The sequence below is a fragment of the Thermobia domestica genome, chromosome 2, assembly GCF_964235325.1.
Source record: "Thermobia domestica chromosome 2, izTheDome1.hap1.1, whole genome shotgun sequence".
Classification (NCBI taxonomy): Eukaryota; Metazoa; Arthropoda; class Insecta; order Zygentoma; family Lepismatidae; genus Thermobia; species Thermobia domestica.
Window position 1 is genome coordinate 348105509 of NC_137455.1, and position 17125 is coordinate 348122633.

At 38.0% G+C, this 17125-nt stretch overlaps 1 protein-coding gene across 1 annotated transcript; it reads right to left on the reverse strand.

Annotated features, from left to right (window-relative positions):
* Positions 1-1838: 1838 nt before the first annotated feature.
* Positions 1839-15747, reverse strand: QIL1 (MICOS complex subunit MIC13 homolog QIL1). Its single transcript, XM_081749244.1, has 3 exons — positions 15596-15747; positions 11772-11919; positions 1839-2217 (listed from the first exon to the last, which is right to left on the reverse strand). Exons 1-3 carry the CDS (start codon positions 15613-15615, stop codon positions 1993-1995), a joined length of 393 nt encoding a protein of 130 aa, XP_081605370.1. The 5' UTR covers positions 15616-15747; the 3' UTR covers positions 1839-1992.
* Between the last annotated feature and the right edge of the window lie 1378 nt (positions 15748-17125).

Consider the following 17125-nt stretch of genomic DNA (forward strand, 5'->3'; position numbering starts at 1 on the left):
TCAGAAATATAGCATTGTATTTTCACAATACGAAACGTTTGCAAATGTTAGCTAATTCATAATGAAAGATCAACACGTCAATGTATCGCAAGAACACAACTTTTAATATTGTCTATTTGCTATAGCACAGTACTTGCAACAATTAAATGAATCTCACCATACGTGTAATATTGATGCTCAATTGACAACATCTGACGATGCTGAAACAATAGTGGGTAGGTAAATTTCCCTCCGACGGTCACTTTCCTTTCTTTCTTGCCGAAGTTTCTGTATCTTCTGTGACGGGTATTAATTTTTTTTTTGTTAATGAACGTTTATGTTTAATATACCGAAAAAATAAATGTTTTACGTCCCACGATTATGCCTGCTAGGCTAAAAGAGACGTGTAATACCTGATAAATGAGTGAAATGGTGGAATAAAGAAAGTGGAAGGAAACGCGAGAACCTCGAGAAAACCCATGTACACGATGTTTGTTTACCAAAAAGCTCGTTGGCGAGAGCTGTAATTATGACTTAACATTATTATAACCACTTACAAAATTTCGGGTTTTCCAAAAGCAGATCTGATAAAGAGAAACTAATATCGTTTTCTAATATAACAGAGAAAAAAAGTGTTAACACTAATTTTAGATCTTTTATCCTTCCTTTCTTTAAAATTCCAGACAAATATTGATCATTTCCCACAAATGAAAAGAAATCAATTGCTTGAAAAAACTATGATGCACAGTTAACAACACGTTTGAAATTTGTAATCAATTTCTCCATATTGTAATTCACTATTCTTAGGTAGTAGATTTTATATGCAGAAGTTCGTGAATGTACGCAATTGATAAATTACCTGGAATTTCGTTACAATTTTATTTGTAAATACAAGGGAGATCTAAAATTAGTGATAATATTTAACTGCAACGAACTAACGATCATACCCTTAATAAAAAGTGCCCAATAAATTCCTGATTGCTGTTTTTGTATTAGTTTGAGAATGGTGAATCGAATGATTTTATTTTCAAACATATCCGTCCACAGAGACGAATATTCGGACCCAAGAGGAATGGGAAAGGAGATGGTGGAAACTTCATAACAAGGAACTGCATAATTTATATCGTTTACCAAATATTGTTAAGGTCATCAAGTCTAAGAGTTTTAGATGGGTAGGTCATGTAGCCAGAATGGAAGAAATTCGGAACGCTTTCAAAGTTTTTACTCGAAATCTAATCGGAAAATGTCCATTAGAAAGACCTAGGCGCAGATGGGAGGACAATATTGGCAGAAGAATCTGGCAGAAATAGTATAAAAGTAGAAACTGGATCCAGTTGGCTAAGAACAGAAGTCAGTGGAAAGCTTTTGTTAACGCGGCATTGAACGTCCGGGTTCCATAGGTCATAGAGTTAGTTAATTCGTCCACAGTGTCACGAGAAAAAAAACTTAAAAGTTGGGATATTCTTACTTATATCCGAAATTTGAGACATATTCTAGGCACCGTATGGACGCGTATGTTTAAAAATAATTTAATTAGATTCAGCATCCGCATAATAATAATAATAAAACAATTAGAAATGTATCCTAGCCTGGACACTTTTTACTAGTGGCATAACCGTTAGTTGTTTCAACTAGAAGAGAGAATCATAATTATGCCTCCAGTTTAGCAACTTTCAAGATGTCCCCGAAAAAAGTGTCCGAACACTGAAACCATGTAAGTGAATTATAAAATCTGTGATACAGATTAAAACTTCTTGAAACAGTTTCATTGCTTATAACAAAATCTGCTATCGCTCTAAAACTAAAATCAACGTAAAATGATTGTATGATTACATTTTAAGGAAAAGAACATTCAGATCTTTCATATAAATAATTCAAATTTTTTATTCAACAAAAACGTTAACAGTAGTTACGTCAGATTTGTGACTATATTTACAGAATTTTCATTTGACATTATGCAACAGCCTCTTTTCTACCTTAATTATTTACAATTTTACTAACATTATGAAAGCTTCATTTTTTCTCTGCTTCTTTACTTTCTTGTTCGCCTGTTGCAGGTGCCTCTTGTTTCGCTTTGCTGGCCTCAGAAATTTGCATAAGATACTTGACTCCTCGAATCGCTACTCGCTCAGCATGATCAGAGAAATTTGCCAAGAAACCACAGCTTGCATAGACACCCTTGTTCCAATATTGTTTAGCAGGCAATACTAAATCTTCTGCTTTTAGTGGCTCCAACAGCTGAAAATCACGATTTACAAACTTATTAGAAAATAATACTAATGTGGTTTACTGTCTTTTAAATATATATAACACCAACTTAATCATGAAAACATTTTACAACGAATATTTACACTTCCTTACGTGAAGACTGTTTTTTTTTCTTAAAAGTCTGCAGTTCCATCAAATTATCAACTAAATCGGACTCCTCTGTCAACATGATAACGGAGAAAATAAGAAATGTACAATTACTTTTTACCTTCAGTCTTAACCTAATTCTCTCCGTAATCAACTTAATAAAAGAGTCAGCATAAATTCGAAAATGTTATGGTGCAACATACTTTATATAAACAACAAATAAGAAACACATTAATGCAGTTCAGCGACGTTTCCATGCAGAGTGCCACAGAAACTCTCCCGATGCCAAGGAAGTCAAGGTGTGGAGAGCAGCGTTTCTAGAGAGAGAATCTGTTGCGAAGAAGCATAGTGGTAGGTAGATCATCAAGAACATAAGAGGAGACTGTTAATCGTATTTCAGATACGTTTGCAGGAAGTCCTAAGAAATCTGTTCATTTTAGTGTATGGCATCACGTGAGCTTGGTGTAACAAAATCAACTATCCACGATATGTTACGCAAGTGCCTAAAGCTTTATGCACAAAGTGCAATTGTTACACTTGAGATGAAATTCGACGATAAACCCGAACAAGCAACGTTTGTCTAAGACATTTTTCAGCGCATCGACATAAACAACAACTTTTTGACCAAGACTATCCTTTCAGATGAAGCAACATTTCACCTCAGTGTAACAGTCACCAGACACTGTGTGCCAATCTGGAGTACTTAACATCCTCGAGTAGCCCAAAGATTAACGTCTTGTGTGACTTAATGGAGGATGAAATTACTGGACCTTTTTTCTTTGCAGAAACAACTATCACTGGCCACACATATTTGTATTTCTTCAGATGAGATATCGACACTCACACCTGTTCTTCCAGCAGGATGGAGCACCTCCACACTGACACGTGGAAGTTCGTAACGCATTGAGTGAGGAATGCTTACAAAGACGAATTGGGGAGTTACCAAATACCATGCCCAACCCGGTCACTTGACTACTACCCTGGGTATCTTAAGGACAGGTTGTACTCTACCAAGATGAACTCTGGAACAGCCTTGTGACAGGATTAGAACTGTAATGGCGACAATTACGCCACAGATGCAAAAGGATACCTGGAAAGACATCGAATATAGGTTAGACATCCCCCGTACCACACGTGGGGCTCATGTAGAAATAGTGTGATTGAACAAACAAAACTTCGAAACCTTGTGTACATATTTTTGTATGAATATTCTTTACGTATCAAATACATGTTGTATTACTTACATTTCAAATTAGGGAGTTTCGTCTCGGACACCCTGTACTTTACCAACTTGAATCATAGGTTACATTGTTTTAATTTGTTATCTCTATTTCAATGTTGAATGACTTACATCTTAGAAATAAGCTGACAACATTCAAATAAAAGAAGTTAATTTTGAAATTTAAATAAAATTGATAACCAATCACGGATAAAAATAAAAAGAAGTATTAAAAGTAGAAAAAAATATCTGGAAAACATGAAACCTATTACTGTAACTGAAATAAGTACAGCAGATAAAGGCTCATGTCTCTGTATGCTCATTATGTACTTGCGGATGGACGTGGCAGCTGCTATAAGAATACGAGGAGTGATCAAAAAGTAAGGTTAGAAAGCCCGCAGTGAAACGTGTATAGATTATTTCATACAACCAGTACAGCCAACAGATAATACATAAGGTTACTTTCGATATAGTCTCCATATCAGTTATATACTTGTGAAGTGAGTTTGAAGATTCCCTTGTGGTAAAAATTCTGTCCTTGCGTGTTCAGCCATGTTGTCACAAAGTGTTTCACCTTGTTGTCTGAAGCGAAGCGACGGGCTCTTAGGTGGTCCTTCAAGTGCAGGAACAGGTGAAAGTCGCTTGGAGCTACATCTAGGCTATAGGGAGGGTGGTCGATGTTGTTCCAGTGAAACTGCTTCAGGAGTGTGGTGGTCTTCTGGGCTGTGGGCGCTCCTCCTCGGTGACCTTTTCTCTACCAGCCGCAAACTTTCGACACCGTTCTGAAACGTGCTGACAAGACATTACAGTCTCGCTGTAAACCTCTACCAACTGCAAGTGAATTTCAGCCGCGGTTACATGTTTCGTCCGCAGAAATTGACGGACTTCTTCGCGAGACTAGTTTTCCAAACGAGTCGCCATTGTTTACCTACAACTAGCACCGTAGGTGGAGGGTGGCTGAAACTCTGCACAGTTGCCAACTCCATGTAATAAAATTACCGCACACTCCTCATTCCTTTATAACAGATGAAATTCCAGAAATATCGGCCATGTAATCTTAGTTTCCGATCCTACCTCCAAAAACGAAACATATGCAACCAAAATAGATGTTGGACTAGAAACTGAGTACAATTTTTTACCTCTTGCCACGGCAAGAATATGTGTAATGGAGTAGGAGGCACAACAAAGCGTGAAGTAAAGCTAGCTTGCAAAGAACAGCAGAAAAAAAATCCTACAAAGAAAACAGTAAAAGGTATTGTCTTGCCAAGTAATTATTACTAATATCGAAGCACTTAAAAGTAGATTTAAAAATTATATACAAGTCAAAGGAACAAGAAAATATTACAAATTTCATGGCGTTTCAGAAAACTTAATTACATGCTACGGACATCTAAAACGGACGTTTACAAATATAATTGTGTTTCTCAAGTAGTGTCCTTAACTTCACAAACAAATAACACAGTTGCATATGTCTATGAGAGATGATGGCGGTTGACTGAGGTTGAACCAATCAGTTTGGAGAACAAGATGTGTATCTACGATTTTATCATCTTGCAGGGCCTAGAACACTATTTAAGAAATCTGTTAGTGATTGTGTTCGGGCATCTATTATAAATATTCTAAGAAAAATATCATATCTTGAACTTACAACGGCAACAGGTGGATTACATAGTATTCTACAAAACCTCTCTGAAGAAATAAGCAAGCTTGTTAACAGTCATCCAGATTAGAAAAAATATCAACTTCTTTTTTATCAATTTTGTAACAGAGTAATAGGTTTATATTATTATTATTATTATTATTTAATTGATGAGTATTAGATTTCTATTTCAAAAGGATTTCTGTTAATACAGGATGTTAATGAATTATGCCAACAAACTGTACGGGATGATTCCTGACATCAAAATAAGAGAAAAACTTTATATGTACCTGTGAGGAAAGCCATAATTCCATAGCTAGGGCTGTCCAAAATCGCTGAAAAGCTAAATTTCAACACATGCTATTTGGAATTTGAGAAAACGTGGAGTGGCGGTCCATATCAGTGTAAGGGACGTCATACATATGCAATCGAAAAATGTATATTAAATCAATGTGCAATGAGTATACATGGAATTTCCTACAGAGTATAATTCCCAAACATGCTCGCAACAGAATTTTCAGATACGCTGTGATCTCAAAGTGAGTACAAAGTAGGCAAATGATAAGCCTTGATGGACGCTGAATGCTTCGACGCGTAGTCGGATTGTTAGAAACCGTCAGCTTCACGGTTCGGAATAACACGTGCTGCAATGTATTTTGTCACGGCACATTTCACGTTTTTTTCACATGTAAGCGTGAAATAAACCATCACAACAAGCGTTATTCCGAACACGAGAGACCATGTTGCTGGCTGTGTCTTAATATTTCCGACTTGCCGCCGAAGCGTTCCATTTTCACTGTTGTCAAAGGTTATCTTCTGCTTACCCTAGACCCACCTTAAAATCAGAACATATCTGAAAATTTTGTTGAGAGCATGTATAGGAATTATACACTATAGGGGATCTCTTACACACCCACTGAACGATAATTACGTATGCACTTTTGGATTGTTATGTATGACTTGCATTACGCTCATATGCTCCGCCACTCCATGGTTTCTTGAATTCGATATAGTGCGTGTTAAAACTGTTTTTCAACGATTTTGGACAGCCCTAGCTCTGAAACTATACCCTTTTCCCCCATAGGTCCATATGAACTTTTTCTCTCATTTTGATAGAAATAGGAATTATTATGGCTATAATGTAGTCTTCCTTTTCAATTTGGTTAACATGAAAATTCACGTTAAATGCGCAATTTTTGAAAATTCATATCTGTATTAAATCAAATATCAAAGCTGAAAATGTTACTATAGTGTTCTCTGTTTATTCCATGTCCCACCATAGATATCATATTTCAAACTAAAAAAACATAAAAAGAAAAGAAAGTACGAAGCACTTATCAGTGTTGCTACTCTAGCTACAGTGAGCATAGTACTATATGTAATTATAATAAAAAAATGAACTTTGATATTTTACCTCCTTATTAAAACTTCAGCTCTAAGCAGTGGAATTTGTTAAATCTCGATACTAAACTTAGGGAGTAATTTTCATCTATTAGGGTCCAATTTAGACTTTTTAAGAGACAAAAGTAAAGAACATAAATTGCTGAAGAAAATTAGGTTTGTTGCAATGTTTTTGAATAATCAACATATAAGTTTACGCTAACATCTGCAAAGTCACTAATTGGCAACGCGGTGCTCAACAAAAATGGCCACCACTGACAAACGAGATGGATTAAAATTTAAAAAAATAAATAAATACATAAATAAATAAAAATAAAAAATAAATTTACAAAAATTAAAATGTGTGTAACGTGTTTGTCCGAATGGAACTTGGAAATACACAATTCTGAGAGTAGCGTTTGGGACCTGAGTGGGGCATGTGAGAGTTTATACAGATGTTTGAGATTACTGATTTTATGACGAATATCAGGTAATTAAATATTTAATGTTCGTGATTTGTCATCTAACGTGTGCGAGATACTGTGAAATGTACTATTAGAAATAGAATATATTTATTGTCATTAAACAACATTTGTTGTAATAAACAGTATTATAATTTAAACAGTTATATACAGAAAAAGAGAAAAAGTTACAATTTACACCTTTCTTCAAACAAGTTAAAATTTACATCCCTCATTTCGTTTCATATAGCCTCGGCGCTCAAAAGGGAAACTGAACGCTAACTTGAGAAGAACATAGAATGAAAAGCATATTTTTTGTAAGAAGTCGGGTCAAGGAGTAGACATCATACTTATCACTTCATTACATTAGTTGCGAAATTAAGACAGGAGGTTCAAAATTAGTAATCAGAATGGCTGACTGCCGGATTTAAGCAAAATACTTCTCGATAATGAGACGAGGCAAAATTGTTCCCTTAAATGCATTTTCTAAAATGTAGTTTAGACCTGTCTAGTGTATTAACCCAATGTAAACAAGTTTTTGACTTTGCTTATTTTGGGTGATTGATTGGAGTTGACCGACCGACCCTTTTCGGTGCCGACGGTACATGACACGTAGACCTATAGCTTATGGAATCCGAAACACAGTAATGCGCTAGTACTCAAGCCACTAGACCAGTGAATGGAACTCGATTCATGCTCATCATCATTATCATTTTCCTATCCCACGATTAAGCTCTGAGCGTAATGGGGATGGTGAAGATGGGAATAAAAAAAGAATACAGTAAAGGTACTCAGTGGGAGAACTAAGAGAAAATCCACGCATACGGGCTTGTCCATCACAAAATATTATAACTAATAATCAAAATTGTGTATTTTTTTCTTCTTATACACTAATCACCAATTAAATTAGCCTACCTACCTAATACAGTGTAGCACCAACTTTTGCTCTGATGACGACGGCTACCCGCCGCTGCATCTCCAGCCATATCTGCTGTAAAGTCACCCACAGAGCCCGCAGGTTGGTCGGAAGAGGGTCCACAGCTCAAAGGTGTCGTTCCATGGCGTCCCAGATGTGTTCGATGGGACTGAGGTCCGCCGTGACCGTGATGGCCACGGAAGTGTTGCCAGATCAAATGAGTGCTCATCAAACCAGTCTGCTGGCATCCTAGAACGGTGGGCCGGCGCACTGTTCTGCTGAAAGATGAGGTCACCATTCGAATGTTGCAGCCGAGCAAATGACAGGACACGATCATCCAGAAGATCGTGGTAGCATTTATCTGTGAGGGACTGTGTCACAAGTGTTAGGGGACCCATTTCAGTCCACATAAACTGCCTCAGATGAGAATATCACCACCACCGGCCTGCATAGTTGCCTGCTGGCAAGCAACGCATCCGTACCCGTCCATCGGCATGTATCAATATGAAACGTGACTCATCTGTCCATACAACCTTTTTTCACATTTCCACGGTTTAGTGGCGGTGTTTCTTTGTCCACCGTTGTCTTTGCTAGACGTTGTTTCCTATGTTGTGCGGTTAGAAGGGGTACTCACGTGGGACAATGGCTTTTGTACCCCATGGCGAGTAGGTGGTTGTGGATTGTGTGGCTGCTAATACTGCGTTGTTCTGCATTGAACCTCTCTGCGATTTGGCACACTATGGCCCGTCTATCGACCATTACGATGCCGGCCAGTCGGCGCCTACCCGTGACCGCGGCAGTTTGCCTGTGCGGGTGCGGTTTTACCGGAAGCCAGGTATTCACGATACACCCTTGACATAGTTGCCTTTGAAAATCCGAGTGCCGAGCCGCTTTGAGCCAGCCAGTCACAATTTAATCACGGTCAAACGCACTGCGGTCCTTCATCTTGCCCGTCACACATTGCACTGACACGGATACCGAGAGAGGAAGCACACAGCAGCAGTACACGTGCGATGCGTTTCCTTCACATGCACTGGTGGAGCCTTTGCGGGGTGGTTTCTGCAACTGTCCTGTCTCTAATTCAACTGGTGATCAGTATAGCTTTGAGAAAAGAAGTGTGCCTGCTACATAATATATATATATATATATATATATATATATATATATATATATATATATATATATATATATATATAGGGTAAACCATTTATTTTGACAAGTTTTTATGATTTCTATATTTCAAGTTCAAATGTCTTAATGAATAGATAACACTGAAATTTTGTACCCTGCAACTATGGCCAAAGGGATATATATCCTGTTTCCTTATAAATTCCCATTCCATTAATTATTTCATAACCACTCACTTTTTTCATCTGTCTCCTTAGTCTGTACAGCATAACCATAGGACACAGAACTAGACTTCATTTCACAATCCTCTGTCTTCGCCCTTCACTGATTTTCCCCGAAATAATCCCGGACAGTATATATCGTAAGAATTCAACCGAATCCATTAGATCTGGATCAACTTGGCACTGTGGTAAACCTAGAGAAGCTTACTACACATGGTATGCAAGCATTTGGTTCCCGAGGTATGGGCATCAAATTTGTCATTTTTGAAAGAAAGAAAGAAAGAAAGAAAAAAAAAAGTCATCCGATTTAAATTTATGAAATATTAAAGTGTGTTGGCTTTCCGTTTCGGAGTTATAGGGCACCAAATTTGAGGTGTCACATTTCCAGAAACAAACAAACAAAAAAAAATCTACCGAACTCGTCTGATCTTGATCAAACCTTCCATGACTGTAGACCTTGACTTACTATTCAAGTTTTTTAAATATTACGGTGTGCAGCCTTTTGACTCCTAAATTATGGGCCATCAAAGTTTTGGTCTGCAGTTAGTGAAATTTTCGCAAAACGATTTTAATAAAAATTTGCTTAACAGTCACACATCAATGGAGGTGGTCAGCGACTGACTCCATACAATATTTTTTTACAATATCTCTGTTAATTTTTCCGACACAGCCTTGACCATTTTGAAGGTATCTTTCAACTGATAGCAACCATATTAATTTGGCATGGCCAAATTACTGTTGCTAAAAAAGTCTCGTAAAAAATTATACTGATCACATAATGTTCTTTATGAATTACAAAAAGGAAGAACAGATGATAGAAAGAACCCTGCATGCAGTGTAGCATTGAATGGACAAACAAAGAGAACATGATTACTTTGTAAAATTTTCCTAAAAATACATACAGATGGTGATCAGAAAAATGGAAACACCTGAACGAAATTGCAACTTACCAGATTAATATGGTGTCGGGCCACCTTTCGCCTTCAGAACAGCCTTGATGCGACGTGGGATGGAGGCATAGAGGTCGTGAATGGTAGCAAGTGGAATTTTACACCATTCCTCGTGCAGGGCATCGGCCAGTTCTGTGAGAGAGGATGGAGGTGGAGATCGTCGCCGGAGTTGTGTTTCCAAGACGGACCACAGATGTTCAATGATGTTGAGATCTGGGGATTGGGCGGGCCAGGGAAGGTGTTGAATTTCATCCCGATGTTCCTCAAACCACGCTGCAACAACGCCAGCTGTGTGAATGGATGCATTATCATCCTGGAAGATGGCGTCATTGTCCGGGAACAACATCCGGACCATAGGATGCAAGTGGTCTCCTAAAATTGCGACATAATCGTTGACAGTGATTCGTCCGCTAAGTGTGACCCCAATGAAAACCATGATATGGCGGCCCACAGCATCACCGAGCCGCCGCCATGTTTCACAGTTGGGCGGAGACACTGCAGATCATAAGCTTCTTTGGGCGTTCTCCACACATAAACACGGCCCGTGGTTGGGAATAGGGTGAAGGATGACTCATCCGACCATATCACACGTTTCCAGTCCTCAACGGTCCAAGTTGCATGGTCGCGGCACCATTTGTGGCGTGCGAAAGTGTTATGGTCCCTGATGAGCGGTTTGGCCCGTGCAACACGACCCCGTAAGTTCATATCATGTAATTTGCGGCGGACTGTGATTGTCAAAACAGGGTGGGGGAGGTGCTGATTGAGTTCCTCCGTCACTTGCTCCGCAGTGGCACGACGGTTCTGCGTGACAATGCGCTTTAATACCCGGCGTGACCTGTCACTCATGATTTTCTTCCGCCTACTGTTCCGCTTCCACGATGTGGTTTTTCCGTGTGTTGTGTAGGCCGTCATCGCCTTCCACACTGTCCCACGAGACACACCTAACACAGTAGCCACTGCCGTCACACTCACTCCACATAACCGCGCACCAACAATTTGCCCTCTTTGAAACTGAGAGGACTCCCATTTTACACTACCTCCGTCTGCTGCAGCCACTGGGCACTGCTGTTCCACTGCGCCTGACGTAGTATGGAGACCGACTTAACACACTACCACCAGCGGTCCGGCGCTGCGGGCGCCACGACACCACTGCCAACCCATACATCTGACGTGTTGCCAACTACAGGTGTTTCCATTTTTCTGATCACCATCTGTATATACCTTATTTTTAATTATTTTATAAACGATGTTTTATTTTAAGGTTTTTGTTCTTTCAGAAATTGGAAATAATGTCGTCGTACGTTATTTGACATCATCATGCATCCAGCCGTTCATATTAAACTTCATTTGAACAACATAGTCACATTCATTTCTTTTCAAGTGTATAGAAATAAAATGGAGTCAATAACCGACCCTCGCCATTGGTATATATTAACGTAAAAATACCATTGGTACGCAACTGTTAAAAATCAATGAAAAACATTTAATTTTTTATCTGCAACTGGAAAACTTGTACTAGTTACCTCATGTTCTGTCACTGTCTTTAAGTACGGTGCAGCATTCTGTCGTAATTTCTCATACAAACTTATGGACCGTGAGCTGTCTCCCCATACTCCTTGCTCGGCTGTTACATAAATTGCTGCCCCAATAATGCCTGTTTTTATTCCAAACCTATGAAAGGAGAATACATACATATACACTTATAATAATAGCTTTGACTTAGTATTATTTATGTATCTACATGAAATATATGCCAATGAATCAAAATAACATTCTGCTTTTGAGTAAAAATACATGCTCTATCAACTTCTCATTTTGGTGCTTTTATTGTAATTAATAACTATAAATACTCATATCCATAATAAGACATTTTCTTCTGAAAAATGTATAAACTAGGTTATTTCTGTCTTTTCAATTACTTCCAGTACGTTTTTCTATTCAACGTTTGCTAACATTTCATTGTTTTTTTGATTATTTTGGCCGGTTATTTTCCTCAATTCTTCTATATGTCCATATTTTGAACGCTTCCAAAAGTATTTATTTTCTACTCTACAAGAAAATGTTCTACACGAAATATCTGACGAGTCTTTTTCTGTAACTGATTATTTTGCGAGTAATAAAATATCGCTGATTTCATTACTCCTATTCTTGCTTTTATTTCCTGTTCACGTTTTAAACTTTTCTTAATAATGCCATCTAAAATTAACCACCTGCAAATTCCCAGCTCCAAATTCTCTGTACTTGAACACAGCCCACTTCGTTCCAGTTATCATGCTTAATATTTAATCTAATGTCATATCCTTCAAAACTTTTCCTTAAATTTAAATTTCGCTATACAGACACACATCATCATCGGCAAAGAGAATACACTTAACTTGGATAACTTCCTTTCCAAGTGTTATTTGATGGCTCACGCAAGTTTCTCAAAAAGAATCCTCGACGCTAGATAATAAATTTACAAGACTCTATACTGTACAGAAGAGCAGGATAACTACAGTTTGATTTTATTTACGATGGCTCTTCACGTGGTTTACGTTAAGAATAATGGTAATTGACTTAGTTCTAAATTTCACGGCAGCAAGCAATTTTCTTCACTCGAAGTATTGGGTATGAATCATTCTTTAAGCTTATGTGACCCCCTTTCCAGCATAACCTTGTTGCATATTAACACCAAGGCGAAACAAATTAATTTTTGTCCATGTCTAATATAAATACATAAAGTAAATTAAAAAAAAAAACTGATTTTTCGGTTTTTTCAATAAAAACCATGCTTTTTGCCAACCTTGTTTTACATGAACTTCATGCTAACAAAAGAAGTGTACATAATGTGGTAATTTCAAATGTCAGAGGCTGCGTGTTGTTAGTACTATTTTGAGTAGAGGCATGCAGATGTCAGACATTATGGTGTAATGAGGACATTAACTTCCAGCATTCAAAGCTGGTAGTTGCATATGACGGCCATGACATTTCGTCTGTGTTTTATAACAACTTATGTTGATGAAGAAAGAGAGTTATCACATTTTGTGGAGCGGCACGGATTATTGAAGTTAAGCAGAAACTGTGGCAAATGTAGGGAAGACATTGAAAATAAAGAAGTGGAGGAACAATTACATTTTCAAATGTGAAAATCATGTTGATGGTGTGAAATGTTATTGGTAAAAGTCGGCAGCGTAAGATTTTTTTTTTTTTTTGAGTTATCGACAAAAAAGGCTATATTGTTTATAGGTATTGGGGCAAATAGGAAAACTAACCCACCATCAGTGACACGCCTGCTCCTTTCGCTATAAGTCAGGTCCCCTGCTGCGCTTCTACCCTGAATCAGTTTGTATTTTTTTACACTGTAGTTTTCATGGCATATTTCTGGACGCAGTATTTACATGCAAAACTTGAATGACTTCTTAAAATGAATGTGCACTAAGGAATTCGAAAAACTTTCTAAGATAATGACGAAGCATTTCCTCATAAATGACAAAAAAATCACGTTCTTCTGCCTGAAAATACTGGACTCATTCTGCGACTTGAAATAACTGTTCATAAATTATAATTCTTTCACTAACTTCCTTCACACTGTGCTATAAAATATTTGTGTTGGGCGACATGACAAAACCCGACATAGTGTAGATGATGATAAAGAGACCACTAGAAATAATTGTTGAAAAATTACAATTGTTTCAAGATCTGTGTATAAATACAGGGTCCAGACATGTGCCATAAAAATATAGCGCCATATTTACTTTTCATGTTTCCATCCAGCACTATTAAGAACACTCTACTACAGTATATGTAAATAAACTTTTAGAGGGGGACTTTGGGCGGAGCCCCATATCAAACATGTCTCTCAGACATCAAAAATTACAAAACGCATACGAAAATGGATCTTTCCTGTAATAGGTTGCTACAAAAGGGGAATACTTATATCAATGACATAGGTGAAGTGAGCGCATATAAAAGATGGCTTTTAGATAAGCATATATGGCTTTATTACGTACTATTTTCCGCTGGCGAAGAATTTCTACAAGAGTACAAAAACTAGTGGTTACAAATTTCTGTAGGCGATAAAATCAAATACAAAGTAATAAGAATTGTATGGTATTTTAGGTTTAGAAGTCTAAAACCATTACATGGGCTTTACGACGGATAAAATTTGAAAGATGACTATTAGATACTATTTTACACCAGCGGTGTAGTACATTTCTGCACAGTGTACCCACTTGTATTCACTACCCGCGCTTACGCGTATAGGCTATTGTTTAGCGATGGTAGGCCAGCCTTTTTACTTACTTATTTGGAGATATTTTATTGCGTTTTGATCGTGTTATGGTTTCATACATTAGATTAGGTTACCAACACTTAATTCAGACAGTATTGCCGAGCGAGCGTTAGCAAATGAAGGCGGGTTAAAGTCCCAGAGGGCACGTAGTTTACTGTCTTCGTTACTAACAGTTCACTTTCTTTTGTCACTCAAATCACTTACACTTACTCTTGCAGATTGTACAGGTCCCCTACTGCCTTTAAAAATTGTTTTTGATATTTTCTCACCACTATCAACTCACTTCTCCTGTAAATCTTTTTTTTTTTTTTACAATTTGGCCACACATCTAAACAATTACCTGTGTATACTATTCATCGTCACTGACACGCTTGCTCCCTTCGAACGCACCCTAGCTACACTCGGGGCCCCGAGCTTAACCCTGCCCTGACTCGGTTATATATCAGTTGAGCTTTTTAGTGGCCACCTAGCACAATCCCCCTTGTTTGTTTTGGGGGATTAATTCTAATTGTGGGAAGCAATACATACCATGAAGGTAAATACAACGCAACCTAACAACCAAAATTAGGCTATAGTTATCAAAAAGTATGTTTTAGGAAAAAATTCTGCCGCTCCTCCCCGTAATTAGAATTTATCCGTCTTTTGCACTGTAGTTTTATGTCATACATCCCGACGCCGTATTTGTATGCAAATCGTATAAGAATTGTACTTGTTCTACGATTACTTCTAATGGCTCCCTTGAATTTTATTTATGCAAAATGAGATACTTTCATGTCCCTCACTGCAGATCATTTAGAAGACAATATCAAGGAAATCAATGAAAGAATTACACCTGCACGATATCTGGTAACACCCTAATCCTTTATCTGCTCTAATATGACTTCTTCCAATTCTGAGGCTTTAATGTTCAGAATCTGAACTATAGATTTTTTTTTTTTCTTCAAAATACCAAACCCGATAGGTACATAGAAAAAAAGGACTAGAATGGAAAGTGAATTGCTAATTGCTTAGAAAACTAAATACGAATTATCAAAATTAGGAACATTATAGAAAGTTTGGAGAAAATTAATAATTTACCTTAAAATTCTTCCTGACATGTCGAAAATAAAACCACTCTTTTCTTCTTCTTCTTCTGCGGTTGCTAAATGCACTAGTGAAGATCGCTCTCCCGGCAATTATAGACGGTGTTTTCAAAAAAAAAACAGATGATAAAATGAGATTAATCTTTAGAGATGCTTATAAGATGCAAAATAACGTAGTTCTTTGTAAATAAAGATAATAGGCAGTAAGAACAGATAGGGTAAGATGAAAATTAACAAATCTGCATTAAATGGACCAGAATCGTGAAATTTATGAAGAATAGAGAGAAATGGCTGACAATATTGTTGGTATAGAGGATAAGAGAAAATGAGATGATTGATGAAGCCAGTATCGAGAACATAGTTTCAATGTGGAGTAGTGCGTTTTCGGAGAAGATATAAGGGTTGGGGAGTATACAGAATGTTAAGTCTGTTACGGAGCAGAAAATGGAGGTAGGAGGGAGAGAAAGTATATTGAATGAACCAAAATGGAGAGCGGAGAGAACAAGGATGGAGCCACTACCAACGTGCCTTTGTACATGAGGCATTATAAGCAGTCCAGTGTTGATCATGAAGTAAAGTAAGTCGTGGAAAAAGGTCAATAGGCGAGACTGAAAGATCTATAGGAGTGCCGTGTAGGGCTCCGAAACGGGCGGTGGTATCAGCTAGAGAATTCTCGAGGATGCCTACATGACCTCTGAACCAAATTAAACTAGGAATGCAATGGATATACCCGATTGCAATGAAATGAGCTGAGCGAGCTTAAACTACGTAATCATGACTTTTTCCCCATGTTAAGTCTATGGAAGCGTTTTTCGGTGATTATTCCTCGATGGTACATCGGATTTTTGATTTCGACCTATGTTCTCATCAGCACGACATACTCTATCAGCGTGCTAAGTTTGGTTGAGATCGGCCAAACAGTCTAGGAGGAAGCGTTTTTCGGTGATTATTCCTCGATGGTACATCGGATTTTTGATTTCGACCTATGTTGTCACTCAGCACGACATACTCTATCAGCGTGCTAAGTTTGGTTGAGATCGGCCAAACGGTCTAGGAGGAAGCGTTTTTCGGTGATTATTCGTCGATGGTACATCGGATTTTTGATTTCGACCTATGTTGTCACTCAGCACGACATACTCTATCAGCGTGCTAAGTTTGGTTGAGATCGCCCAAACGGTCTAGGAGGAGTTCGCGGACAACCAAACGGCTAACCCGAGTATAAGAGCTTCGCTTCGCTCAGCTCAACAAGTGGTATAATTGATGGAAGTCCGACGGTATAGAAGAAGACGAATTTCATAAAGAATCCAGGAGGATTTCGAAGTCCAGGGGGAAGATTGTAGAGATTGTAGGAGAGGTTTAGAATGAGTGGCGATACAGATAGATCGATACTGATGCTGAAGAGAATGAACAAGAGTCGCAACCAAGGCATAAGCTTCAGTGAGAAAGGTAGTAACATAATGGGGCAGTTTAAGGCTGAAACATTGCTGAAGAGAGGAATCGTAAAAGGCTGATCCCAAATGCAAGC

Excerpts from the sequence above, each read along its gene's own strand:
- QIL1 (XM_081749244.1), bottom strand. The coding sequence starts at position 15,615 with ATGTCAGGAAGAATTTTAAG. Across the intron at positions 11,920-15,595 it reads ATGTCAGGAAGAATTTTAAG|GTTTGGAATAAAAACAGGCA; the intron begins GTAAATTATTAA and ends CTCCTTTCATAG. Across the intron at positions 2,218-11,771 it reads AGACAGTGACAGAACATGAG|CTGTTGGAGCCACTAAAAGC; the intron begins GTAACTAGTACA and ends CGTGATTTTCAG.